The sequence below is a fragment of the Ailuropoda melanoleuca genome, chromosome 1 (assembly GCF_002007445.2).
Source record: "Ailuropoda melanoleuca isolate Jingjing chromosome 1, ASM200744v2, whole genome shotgun sequence".
Taxonomy (NCBI): domain Eukaryota; kingdom Metazoa; phylum Chordata; class Mammalia; order Carnivora; family Ursidae; genus Ailuropoda; species Ailuropoda melanoleuca.
Genome location: NC_048218.1, coordinates 100,058,413 through 100,072,292, shown reverse-complemented (window position 1 = coordinate 100,072,292; position 13,880 = coordinate 100,058,413). Strand labels below are relative to the sequence as shown.

Sequence of the window (13,880 nt, the reverse complement as noted above, 5' to 3'; positions counted from 1 at the left end):
CCCTAGAACAGTGGTTCCCACAGTAATTTTTGGGCCCTATCGATATCTGTTAAACAGCCTCTGTGGATCCAGAATTCTTGGTTTTAACAAGCCCTTTCATATGATTCTTGAAAACAGGCTAAAGTTTGAGAATCGCTGTCTTAGAGAACTGCTAAATGTAATTTCTGTATCTATAACATCACTGTAATTTCTAGCATTAAAGCCATATTAAGTATTACATTCTATAAATGAAAACCCTTTTCCTTGCACTATAATATTTGGAGATAAAGATGCCTATTCTTTTGGCATCCATGTATCCTAATTATTCTACAATGTCATTGGAATTAAAAACCAAAGATCAAGATGCTGCATTAGTAGTTATAAATCTAAATTTTGGTATAAAAGCAAAGGGGTGAAGGAATCTGTATACACAAAAGATAACATTCCTAATAGCAATATACCATATGCAAAGAACAGTTTACAGAGAAATTCTCCCATTTTAAAACTCCTAATTATGGAACACTAACCTTCCCCTGCATTCTATCTTGGCCCCCAAGAGTAATATAGAAGAGGTACATGAAAGTAATATTGACTACTTCCATGCAAGAACAATAAACTTTAACATCAAGGGACATAATACTGTTCACACCCCAAATTTTTTCCTTTCTCCACTCACTGGAGGATAGTTCAAATTTTTAAGTTTGGGTAAAGTCTGTCTCTAGTTTAAAAACAGATCTTGAAGTATTAGAATTGTCTTTAATTATTCTTCTTATAATTATGTCAGAGAAAACCTGAAAGGTAGGGTAATCATGGTATTCAACATTTAATGACACTGTCTATAAGCTACAAACACCTCCTGGATGATGACGTCATGATGATAATGGATAACATTAGTGTATTTTACTGTACTCAAATCCAGGATAGTAAAAATTTCAATTAAGACTCTTTTTAGAACTGTCATTATGGAGAAAAATTGTTGGTTTATGTTGTGCATCCTCCTTTTTTCTTATTAGTTTCTATGACAATGGAGAGAGTTAAGGAATAAAATGGATCCATCAACATAATGAGGGAGAGGAGATCTATTACCACATACATATTTCATAGTTACTCAAATAATTAAGAGTTGACTGTATAATTAAAAAAGAGTTGACTACATACAAAAAGCTACTATGGGTATCACAAGCAACAAAACGTTCATTCTGTTTACTATAGGTCTACACGTAAAACAGCTATAATTTCTATAAATTATTTCACAAAAACCAGTACAGAAGAAGACAATTTTTCTTTTTCAACTACTAGTAGTCATTTTTATTGCACAGTATGTGATAACAACAATTGCTGGACTAGTATTACAAGTTTTACACAAACCTATGATATTTCCCAGTGCCCACACTGCTTGCTCACAGACATTCTGATGGGGTGAATGTAGAAGCCTCAGGAAAAGCGGCACAGCATCTGAAGGAGGAAAACATAAATTAACATTTAAGTTTAAAGACAGTCTCAGAGGTTAATTACATCTCAATATTACTGAAAAAAAAAAAAAAGGATTGAAGATACTATACTCTAAACCAAAAATCAATCTTTTTTTGCTGAAATCTAAGAAGAAAGAAAGGAACCTATCAAAAATATATTTAAAAAATATATAACTGTAGTATAAAATTTCTGATTAGCAAACCACTTACTCAGCATTAAAATAACAGTTTTAACATAAAAATATCAAATCAAGCTGGTAAATTTTCACTCACAATTAAACCTGAGTAAAATTCCAAATTAAAAATCAATTCCTAAAAATAAATACATTAATTAATTCATTCCTTAAAGATTCAAGCATTATTCTCAAATTTAGAGGAAAAAAGGTACTCCAACTGTTGAAGTAACTTTTTAATAAAGAAATTTAAAATAACAAGAGGGTGCAGTTCAAGATGGTGGCTGACCTCACCTTCTACCATGGACACACGAAATCTATAGCTACATATACAATAATGCTTTCTACAGAACTAGCTGAACAGTTCCTCTACAACAAAGGATAAAATGGTCACATTGAGATGGACAGGAGAGGCAGAGACTACAGTCCTAACAAAGCCATGCCCTATAAGCAGGAGAGATTTAATAAATATGGAGCACATCCTTCAGGAGCGAAGGGTTAGAGCCCCAAATCAGGCACCCAAACCCTTGGGACCTACACCAGAGAAAAACTCCCAAAACGTCTGGATTTGAAAACCAATAGGGCTAGTGTCCAAGAGGCCCAAAGGGCTATAGGAAACCAGGACTACGCTCTCAGAGATTACTTGCCCAGATGCCCCAGGATCCAGCACAAAAGCAGTGGGCTGAAAAGTGCCTACAGCATGTTAAGGAGGTTCACTGAGTAAGTTTAAAGCATCTGCCTCAGGGATGAGGGTCTGCTGGAACCTTCTCCAGGGATGGGGGGGCTGGCAGGTGCCACATTTTACACACTCTACCTTGCTAGCGATACTTGCACCACCCCTGCATTCTCCAGAGCAGAGCACTGGTACAGCTCCACCCCACCAAACCCAGTGGGATGGATCCTCCTGGCCTGGGATGCCCTTGTGGCCCTGCCAAAGCTGGCAGGAGCACAAAGTCCACTTAAGGGACGCCCCTTGAATGCTTGGCACTGGCAGCTGGGGGTAGGGATGGTGATTTTCATTTCTGGGCTCCATAGGAGTTGAAACAATCTGTGGCAGGCTACCGCCCCCAAAGTATAGCACAGACAGCTGACTGAAACACATGCTGTCTTCCTATGATCATTCCTTCAAGGCGGGAAGAGGTAGCTGTTTCAGCTAATACATAAAAACAAACACAGAAAGTCAAGTTAAATAAGTAAACTAAAGAACAGAACAAAATAAAACCCCAGAAAAAAAACTTTACTGAAATGGAGATAATTTACCTGATACAGAGTTCAAAAAAATGGTCATAAAGATGCTCCCCAATCTCGGGAGAAAATGGATGAAGACAGAAAAAATTTCAACAAACAGAAAATATAAGAAAGTACCAAACAAAAGTCACAGAGCTGAAGAACATGGTAACTGAACTGAAAGACAGAGGCACTCAGCAACAGATGAGATAAAGCAGAAGATCAGTGACCTGGAAGACAGGGCAGTAGAACTCACCTAAACAGAGCAGCAAAACAAAAAAGAATTTTAAAAAGTGAAGATAGCTTAAGGGACCTACAGGACAACATCATGTGGAACAACATTCCCATAATGGGGTCCCAGAAGGAGAAGAGAGAAAGATAAATACAGAAAACTTATCTGAAGAAATAGTGGTTAAAAACTTTCTTAACTTGGGGAAGGAAAGAGATATCCAGATCTGGGAAGCCAGCAAAGTTCCAAATAAAATGAACCCCAAAAGAGCCATACCAAGACACATTATAATCAAAATGTCAAAAGTTAAAGAGAGTATCTTAAAAGCAGCAACAGAACAACAACTTGTTGCATACAAGAAAAACCCCATAAGACTATCGGAGATTTTTCAGCATAAAGTTTGCAGGCCAGAAAGGAGTGGTATGATATATTCAAAGTGCTGAAAGCACTACCATACACATGACCAACAGACACACGAAAAGATGCTCAACATCACTAATCATCAGGGAAATGCAAATCATAACCACAGTGAGAGATCACCTCACACCAGTCAGAATGGTTAGAATCAAAACGACAAGAAATAACAAGTATTGGACGGGATGTGGAGAAAAGGGAACCCTCACGCACTGCTGGCGGGCATATAAATTGGTGTAGCCACTATGGAAAACAGCATGGAAGCTAATAAAAAAAACTAAAAATAGAGGAAAATAACACAGAAACTAAAAATACAGGATCCAGTAATTCCACTTCTGGGTATTTATCTGAAGAAAATGAAAACAGATTAAAGAATAGTGCCCAGTATTTTCACCATAAGCATCTTTTTTTTTTTTTAAAGATTTTTTATTTATTTGACAGAGATAGAGACAGCCAGTGAGAGAGGGAACACAAGCAGGGGGAGTGGGAGAGGAAGAAGCAGGCTCATAGCAGAAGAGCCTGATGTGGGGCTCGATCCCATAACGCCGGGATCACGCCCTGAGCCGAAGGCAGACGCTTAACCGCTGTGCCACCCAGGCGCCCCTCACCATAAGCATCTTTGCCACAAATATCTTCACCCTACAACTAATTGGCCATACGGCAATTATGCCATATAAGATAAAAATCACAAAAATAAGAGGGGCATCCATTAAAAAGGACATAACAAAACATGAAAAATGCATTAACAAAATTAACAAGACTTTACTGCAAAATACAAAACATTTGAATACATTTAAAATGTGTGTAGATTCATGCAAGTCTATGCAAATAATTTATTTTGCAGACTGTACCTAAGCACTTGTCCTCAAAGTTTTTCTTTCATAACTTTATACTTTTTTTTTTTTTTGCTTGCTGATTCATCTCTTCGTCTGGCATCACATGTTTTCATTTTTTTTTCCTAAAATTTCTTTCTTCCTTAAGAGAGGTATCGGTTTCTCAATACAAGGATGCGTATTTGTAACAGCTTTGTTTTGCACTGTGAAAGTCTTCTACGCTGTTGTTTGTTCTCAGCATATTACCACACGTCTATTGACAGGTGTTCCAAAGTTCTATGAGAAATGCGGGTTCAAAACTCTATGCCACTGTATAGACTATTATGAGGGCTAAGATTTATTTAATATAAAAATGGAAGTACTGTGTCAACGCAGAAATAAAAGCAAACTGTCAACTAGCTGATGAAAGCAACAAACCATCAAGACAAACTGTCAACCAGTTATTCTTATACCTTTTACAGCAAAATTGCCTTATGGCCAATTAGTTATGTAGGGAAAATGCTTTCAGCAAAGATATTTATGGTGAAACCACTTAGAACCTTTGAAGATATATGCACCCCTATGTTCATTACCACATTATTCACAATAGCCAAAATATGGAAACAACCAGTGTCCAACGATGGATGGATGGATAAGATGTGTGTATGTACACACACACGATGGAATACTACTCAACCACTACCAAAAAGATGAAATACTTCTAATTAGGACATCAATGGACCTTGAGGTACTAAGTGAAATAAGTCAGAAAAGAGAAAGACAAATAATGTATGATTTCACTTATATGTGGAAGCTAAAACACAAAACAAATGAACAAAGAAAAACTCACAGATGCAGAGAACAGACTGATGGTTGTCAGAGGGGAGGGCTTTTGGGAGGTGGATGAAATAGAAGGGGGTCAAGACGTACAAACATCCAATCATAAAATAAGTAAGTCATGGGAATGAAATGGATAGCATGGTGACTGTAGTCAATAATATTGTACTGCATATTATGTAATTTGATATAATAGGGAAACTAGACTTTTTGTGATCATGTCTTGTTGTATACACTTCGAGTCATTATGTCATATATCTAAGACTAATTTACACCTCAATTAAAAAAAATAACATCACGTGGGTCTTTAGGCAGGCCAGTGATTCCTGTATCACATGAGACCTCCTGAATCAGAAAGTGGTTCTGTTGCTTTATAGCATCCTTGCTTTATAACAAGGATGGGAAACACAGAGAAAGGACTGTATCTAAACAGAATACTATTGCACTGAACAAATGATTCTTCTATTTTCTCTTTCTTCTGATATTACTTTGAAAAATGCTATTTAAGTACATATAGATAAATCATGCTTCACTCAAAAAATAATTCATTCATTTATTATATCTGGTAAAACAAGACAGATTGGTGGTGTTAAAATAAATTCTAAGCCTCCTTCTAATCTTGAAAAAGCACATAAAACAGAAAGGAAAAAAGTGAGAGAGTAAAACACTATCTTGAGATTATAAAATTTACTGAATAGTCAATTATACAAAATAAAGCCAAAAAACCAAAATAAAACCCATTTAAACCCAAATTTAAGCCAGTTTTATCATGATTTAAGGTAGTATTAATATTCTACGTAATATTACAACAGAAATGTCAACATAATAAAATGTTTACTTGGATAACACCTTTGTTCCTCTTTAAAATCAGGCAGAAATTAGTGCTTAAGATTTTAACAGGCTTACACAAGTATACTGCTTACACATATATGAAGAGCATTTTAAAAGTACCTTCTTAAAATTATGAATTTCTTTGACAGAAGAATTAAATAGTATTCATGAAAACAATATACTCAGGTTATTACTTCCAATAATAATTTCCCACTTACATCTCTTGGAACATAAAAGAAAAACAATCCTATTATAGTAACAATGAAAAAATTCCAAGCCATTTTTCAACAGGACTACTTTAGAAAAGATTTCTCTAAACCAAATGATGAAAATCTCATTAAGAGAGGCCAAGAGGTAGTATGGCAATGGGAAAAACACCTTTATTTCTATGATGTTCTATAAGTAAAGTGTAACTACAATAATGTAATCTGCTACTATGATTAGGAAATATTCTCAGGTTTAGCATCAAATGAATTTTTGAAAATAGAAAATGTCAGTCACTGGGACAACAAGATCAAAGTAACATACTTAAGTTGGCCTATTTCAACTACCCTGTGATTGGGTAGCTACTATTTTATAATATAAATAGCTTTATTCTTTTAAGACAATCACTATTTTTTTTTTTTTTTACTGATTTGTTTTAGAAATCACAATTTTATCTGTTAATCACCAACTTACTGGACTGAACTACTGCTTGAGTCTGTTCAGAGGTTCCAGATGCAATGTTTGTCAGAGCCCATGCAGCTTCAAACTGTAAAGAAGGACTACAAAGAACAAATAATTTTAAACAGTAGGGATTTTCACATTGACCCAAATCTATTATCAACCAACCATTCCTCCCCTCAAGCATTTTTAAAAGTATTAAATATTTTGTTTTAAAAGGTATCTATGCATCCAGCACTTTTTTTAAACCTCCAATGACTACTTATAATATCTCTTCAGTATAAAAAGCATATAATTTCCTCAGGCATCCCACCTATTTTTAGTAAAAAAAAAAAAAAAAATTTTTTTTTTTTTTTTTTTTTTAAGATTTTAGTTCTTCATTTGAAAGAGAGAGAGAGAGAGGGCACAAGAACACGAAGGGGATGGGGGCGGGAGGGAGGGGCAGAAGGAGAGGGAGAAGCAGGCTCCCTACTATGCAGGCAGCTCAATCCCAGGACCCAGGAATCATGACCTGAGCTGAAGGCAGATGCTTATCCAACTGAGGCATCCAGGTGACCCAAAAACTCTTTACTAAGATACCTGCATATAACTACCCAAACAGTTATCTCAAGTACTTCTTAGCCAAACTAGTTTCTGCCAATTTTCAAAGCTTAAAAGTTCTATGGATCATTCTCAAGTTCCTCTTTGGCCTTTATGTTCACCTCTTGGTGTAAACACACCTTGCACTGTTTTTTCACTATCTTTTCAACTCCATCTTACAGCCCTTTTATTTTTCTTTAAAGATCAAACCACTAGAAAATCTTATCTTCTGCAAAGGATACATTCTAAATTACTTTTTAAAATAATGTACTTACTTGTCATCTCTTTCAAGACAATGGACTAAAATAGGCAATATTCCAGATTTTATTAAGTCATCAATTGGTGGATTTCGATCACTGGACAAAAGCTTCCTGTAAGAGATATACATACTCTGGTGAAATTTAATGATATATAATTAAATTCAAATTCATATTTGACATAGAAATTACACAAATTCTCACCCATTTGAATACCCTGCATAGCAATGTTTATGAAAGCTTAATCAGATCATTCCCCTATAAAAACCAAGGAATGGCTGCATATTTACTACCCAATAAATGTAACCTCCTTGCCCTAGCTTAAACCCTCCACAAGTTGGCTTCATCTTACCTAACTAACCAATGTTATTCTCTGTAATTCAACAACAGATCAGTTGTCTGTCTCACCATTTCAATCTCATTTCCAGGCTCTTCACATCCTATTCCCCACACTTGGAATGCCCTCTTTTCTGTCTATTCAAGCTCTATCTATTCAAAGTCCATTTCAATTTGTATGTTTTCACAACATCCTCTCTGAATTCCAAGAACATTTACACAGCATATGCTTATATTTGCTGTTAAGTACCACCCTATTTTTAATTTACCTTTGCCTTCTCAATTAGGTTCTAAAGTTCCTGCATAGCAAGAATTATACCACATCCTTTTTAACCATATTTTCCACAGTACATGGCAAAATTCTTAGTGCAAAGTAGGAAATAACCCAGTCTTTCTTAATCTAGGTTCCAAATTTAATAAAATAAATTTTTCTACTACTTCACTGAGGACATTCTTAAAGATTTAGAAATGGCCTTCTTTCTTTGGAGTGCACAATGCTGCATACAGTATCTACAAAATATAATATGAAACCACTTTGGTGCCACTAATTGATTTGCACTAAGGTACCATCAAGTTTTAATCAGTTGCTTTTCCAACACCAATGTAAATTGTTAACACATTAGAAAAAGGCAAAGTCTTAGTATTATTGTGAAAATGGATTTGATCTTGTATACCCCTAAAATAGTCTCAGGATTTCCTTGTCGAGGAAAGCTCCTTTAAAACTCAAATAATCAACTCTGAAAATGGTGAGCATAATGTATCAATTTCTTAATCATTCTATCTATAAACATTAATTTGTCATTTTGAGATGTGACTACTTCTTGATTTTCTTCCTACATAACCAAGACCTCTCTAAGAAGTTCTTTTACCTACAGTGGGCAACACTGTTAATTCTGTAATTTTCCTATCTGTTCTAGGTCACTTGAAATGAACACACAAAAGTAGGAAAACTCTAATAAATTTTTTTAATAAAAGATTCATGTACTAGCTAAGATATTGATGGACCACTGAAATCTTCTCCCACTATGAAATTCTATAAATAGGATCAATTATGTAAGTGTCTCTGTTCTACTAATAATACAGAGCATTATTCTTATATTTTTAAATATAGAAAGCAAAGCCTGTATTGTACTATGAAACAACCATGCCTTCTCCAACCTATTCATTAATACAAAGGTCTCAAAAGTTTCTCTGGCTCTCCCCTTAAAATATAGGAGCATACACCTCTAAAACATAGATTTCACAGCAGAAATATGCAAAATAACTTAATATTCCTATCTGGAAGTACACTGGGAAACTTTATAGCCCTAAATCTTAATATCTACTTGCCTATACACTGTTACAGTAAATTTATAACTCAATTTACTATTTGATTAAAATAGGTATTGTGAAAAGAATTAGCTACCTAGGAAGGAGATGAAAAATCTTTTTATAAAATTAAACCTGTTAATAAAAAGTGAAGTTTTAATAAATAATGTTTTTCTACTAGTTGATAGCAATAACCTGTCAAAACAACTCTTCCCTAGAATCCATATGTACTATGTAAGCTGAAACTTAAGTTTATTTATTTGTGAGTTTAGAAAACTCCTACCAATTTTAATACTCGCGATCAGAGAAAAAATTTTAAAGTAAATGTAGTTGGTTTATGGACTGTTATTTACTGTTTGTCAACAAAGTTAAAAACGAGTGACAGTACAGTGATACAGTGAAAACTCAAACAGAACTCCTGGGTAAGTTATAAAATTTAAGTATGTCGTCAAAATTTAACTTACCTAGCAGCTTGAACTGCACTTAACTGAATTCCTTGGTTATCACTTGAAGCATTCTATAAAAAATTAAAACAATTTTTGATATAGATACATAATAATTAGAAATATAAATGAAGACGGGGGGAAAAAACTCAACTTACTTGAACAATAGCTTCTAGAGAGGTATTTTGCTGTGAAAAAAATTAAAGGGAAAACTAAGTTAAAAAGTCACCTTAAAATTCTATATTTATGTACAATTTTACCTGGTAGTTTTTAAGTTACTAGAATAACAATAACTTACCACTCTATAATCACCATCTATATCAGAATCTTCACAGATATCTTCATGTGGTACATTCCTTCTCTTTAAGAGATGTTCATCTCTTTTATTCTTAAAAGAAAAAAAAAATCAAAAAAAGAACTTTAGTCAAAAGAAAGCTAGTTTCGTACAAAGGATAGGGAATCCTGTGCCTACGAATTGAAATAGGAAGTGCCTTTCAAAAGTAAAATGCAAATACAGAAAATTAAACCAAATTGTGACTTAAACACTTAAGCAACACTAATTTGAGCCCCAAGCTCCAAATATTACATTTTTAATGAACCGTGAACTATGTAAAAACAAACTAAAAAACCAAAAAATTTTGATTAAAAAAAGACAGTGTACAGTTTAAGCCAGAACCAAACATATATATTTATTTAAAAGTACTAAACCATTTTCTACATCATCTGGGAGCTTCTCTTTATCACCTAAAAACAAAGTCAAAGCAAAAGTTGGGCAGTTCAAAATCAGACAAAAATCAACAATGCCTTACAAAAATCAAGGGCCACTTAAATTTCACTTAAAATGTGTGGGACAAATTTAAAGATTATTTCCAACTATAACTTTTTTTTTTTAACACACATGAAATATAACCTATTTTAAAACTTGAAAAGTTGATGAAATCTGTAGGTAGAACAAGTTCTTTTCAGGGTATAACTACACTTGTAAATAGCAGAACTATTTAGTATAACTGTATAGGTAAGACTTTCACTTTATATAGATTATTAAAGATTACAGAAAAAAAAACACTACATAACTCGTTTATCTCTATTTTTGGAGAGTGGCCAAGTTGTATCTTGCCAACTTCAACAGACTGCCTAAGTTTAGCCAAAATCCTTCAGTTTTCAAAAGGAAAAGAAATGGTAGGCACTTGGGATTAATATACACTTAGTATCTTCTATACATGCTGTGACATTGTTAGAATTATGCTTGGAAGTACCCAGTATTACTCAGACTCACCTTCCTTAATTCAACTACAACTTCATTTCGTTGTCTTCTCATAGTCTACAAGAAATTAAAGAAAAATATTTTAAAAAAATCACCTCAATTTCCATCACGCAAGAAAACCACTATTAACTTTTTAATGTATATCCCATAATATTTTCTTCTAGTCATAAATAAAGTCATATTTTACTCATAATAAAGATTATTATAGACATGATTTTCTACATTAGATATAAAAATGTAAAGCTATAACATTTATAATACAAAGATACAAAGAATAAAAGAACCAACCCATAAGCTCACCTCCCATATGAATCATGACACTTCAAGAGGTAATACATGTAACAAGGTTAGTAAATTCAACTGCTTAAAAGGAAGGGGAGTCGTCTTCCTATCCATCTAGTCTCTCTCTAAAGGTAAACGCGTGTTAGATTTACTGTGATTCTGACACACTTACCTATTTATTCTGTCTTTACCTTATTTTTTTACTTAATTCACAGATTTTAGAGCCCTTCCATGGTGGTATAATACAGATCTTTTTCATTATTTCTAATGACCACAAAATTTTTCTATCACTTACTGTAACCACTCTCTTATTTTTTAACATGTGTTTTTCTCATTTTAAACTTACCTAACATATGGATACACACTTACTGTAAAACATTCAAACCTTCAGAAACAATAGTTTTCCTCATTCTTTCTAGTGACTGAGTATGCCAGGGCATAATAAGTAGAAATAGCAAGTCACAAAGCAATATTTATATGTCTAATTAAAGATTTCAAACTTATATCCAAAACCAAACTTTTAATTTTTAACAAACATACATAACTCTATCTCATCTCACATGATTCATATGGGAGGTGAGACCAGGAGTTCTTTTATTCTTTGTATCATTTTTATAAGCCTTATGTTACTGTTTAAAAAATTTATGACGGGGCACTTGGGTGGCTCAGTTAAGCATCCGATCCTTGATCTCAGAGTCATGAGATGAAGCCCTATGACAGGCTCTACACTCAGTGAGGAGTTTGCTTGAGATTCCCCCCCTCCTTGTGTGCTCTCTTAAATAAACCAATCTTTAAAAAATTTATGACATATCCAGCATTATAGATCTACTGATAATTTCAAAGGGATTTTCAGCAAATGGCAATTCTATCCTTCCAGATGCACAGACCAAAAACTTTAGAGCCATCCTTGATTCTTCTTTTTCTCTCACGTTACACATTTGATTGTACCAAATCCTCCTAGTGGTTCAACCTTCAAAACTTAATTTGAAATCCAATTACATATCCCTACCTTCTCTGCCCCTACTCTGGGGTCCAACTCACCATTAACTCTCACCTAGGTTACTGCAAAAGCCTCTTAACTTGTACCCCTCTTTCTCCTCTTGTCCTTCTTCTCTGTAGTCCGTTGTTATCACAATAACCAAAGCCATCCTTACTGAGAATCTTAATTTTTGAGTGCCACAGTCTCCTTTGACAAGCTGGTGAGATCAATAAACACCTGCCATATGGTGTTTTTATTTATTTTTTTAAAGATTTTATTAATTTATTGAGAGAGAGAGCATGAACAGAGGGAGGGGCAGAGAGAGAGAAACAATCTCCCCAGACTCCACACTGAGCGCAGAGCCCAACAAGGGGCTCGATCCCATGATATATCTGAGTATCAAGAGTCGGCCACTTAACCAATTGAGCCACCCAGGAGCCCCCATACAGTTTTTAAATGGACCTAAGACATACGTAAGATTACAAAGAAAAACAATTATATTGATAGGTGTCAAAAAATATATAAATATGAAAAAACAAACTATAATATATGTGCTTTATTATCACATTAAGTGGGATCTAACAGTGAGCCTAATAAGTACTACAATTTTAAAGTAATGTTGACCATAAATGATATTTCAGGATCTCCTGCAACAATAATACTTTACTGGTGATGGCAAAAGTCACAGTAACTTTAATTACGACTGAAGTTTATTGGCTACATTATTAAATGAAGGAAACACTGTTAGAAGTTAGTGAAAATAAAGATGTAATTTTTTCTAAGTCTCTAGGTCCTCCTGAATTCTACCCACAGACTCTGAGGAAGGACTCAGTGAAGAACACCTTTCTAAAAAGTCAGTCAGATCATGTTACTCACCTGTTCAAAACCATCAAAGCTCTCTATTTTGGAGTAAAAACCCAGTCATTAAAATGGTTTAAGTCTACTCAAATCTTCCTACGTAATCCCTTCTCCAATCACCACCTTTCAGACCTCGGCTCTTATCATTCTCTCAATTCACTGCGCTGTATCTACACTAACTTTGCTATTCCTCTAACACACTGGAAATTCTCTCTCTTCAAGGCCTTCACTAATACACTATACAGCAACTCCTAAGGATGGACTCCAGAGCCAAATGCTTGGGTTCAATTTTCAGCCATACTACTTACTAGCTCTCAATGCCTCAGTTTTGTCATCTATAAAATGAGAATAGTAAAAATACCTATCTTATAGAATACTATAAAGATTAAGTAAGTTAATATATGCTCCGGCACAAAACAGTATGTGTTAGCTATTACTATTATTGCTACTGCTAATTCCTCAGGCTGTAACGCTCTTCCCTCACTATCTGCAGTGCTCATTCTCATCTTTCAAATGTCACCTCCACGGTAAGGTCTTTCCCTTCCTAACCATCCAGCAACTCTCCCACTGGGTACTCTCTATTCCTCTTCTCTGCCTTATTTTTCTCCATACCACTTATCACATTCTAAGATGCTATATAAAACTTGACCAATTTTTACCCTTTCCCCACTAGAACATAAATTCTGTATCTAAGGAATAAGATAAGGAATAAATATTATTCCTTCTTAAAATGTACTGGGTAATCTTCTATATGCAGAAATCTTCACCTCATTTTTTCACCAATTTATTCAATCTCTAAGTGAACTTTTGATGACCACTTGAGTTTTGGTACGGATATGTATTTTAAAAATACCAAAAGAATGAAACTGGACCACTTTCTTACACCACACACAAAAATAAACTCAAAATGGGTTAAAGGCCTAAATGTGAGAACTGA

At 34.3% G+C, this 13,880-nt stretch overlaps 1 protein-coding gene across 1 annotated transcript in view; it reads right to left on the bottom strand.

Moving 5' to 3' along the window:
• The window catches only part of KPNA4 (karyopherin subunit alpha 4), a 56,480-nt gene that overhangs the window by 22,679 nt on the left and 19,921 nt on the right, over window positions 1-13,880 (bottom strand). The window contains exons 2-8 of the mRNA XM_034663694.1: window positions 10,837-10,881; window positions 9,859-9,948; window positions 9,719-9,748; window positions 9,582-9,634; window positions 7,492-7,587; window positions 6,653-6,738; window positions 1,348-1,434 (exon numbers count right to left, since the gene is read on the bottom strand). Of these exons, the coding sequence (XP_034519585.1) occupies window positions 1,348-1,434; window positions 6,653-6,738; window positions 7,492-7,587; window positions 9,582-9,634; window positions 9,719-9,748; window positions 9,859-9,948; window positions 10,837-10,881 (487 nt within the window). The remainder of the gene's footprint in view (window positions 1-1,347; window positions 1,435-6,652; window positions 6,739-7,491; window positions 7,588-9,581; window positions 9,635-9,718; window positions 9,749-9,858; window positions 9,949-10,836; window positions 10,882-13,880) is intronic.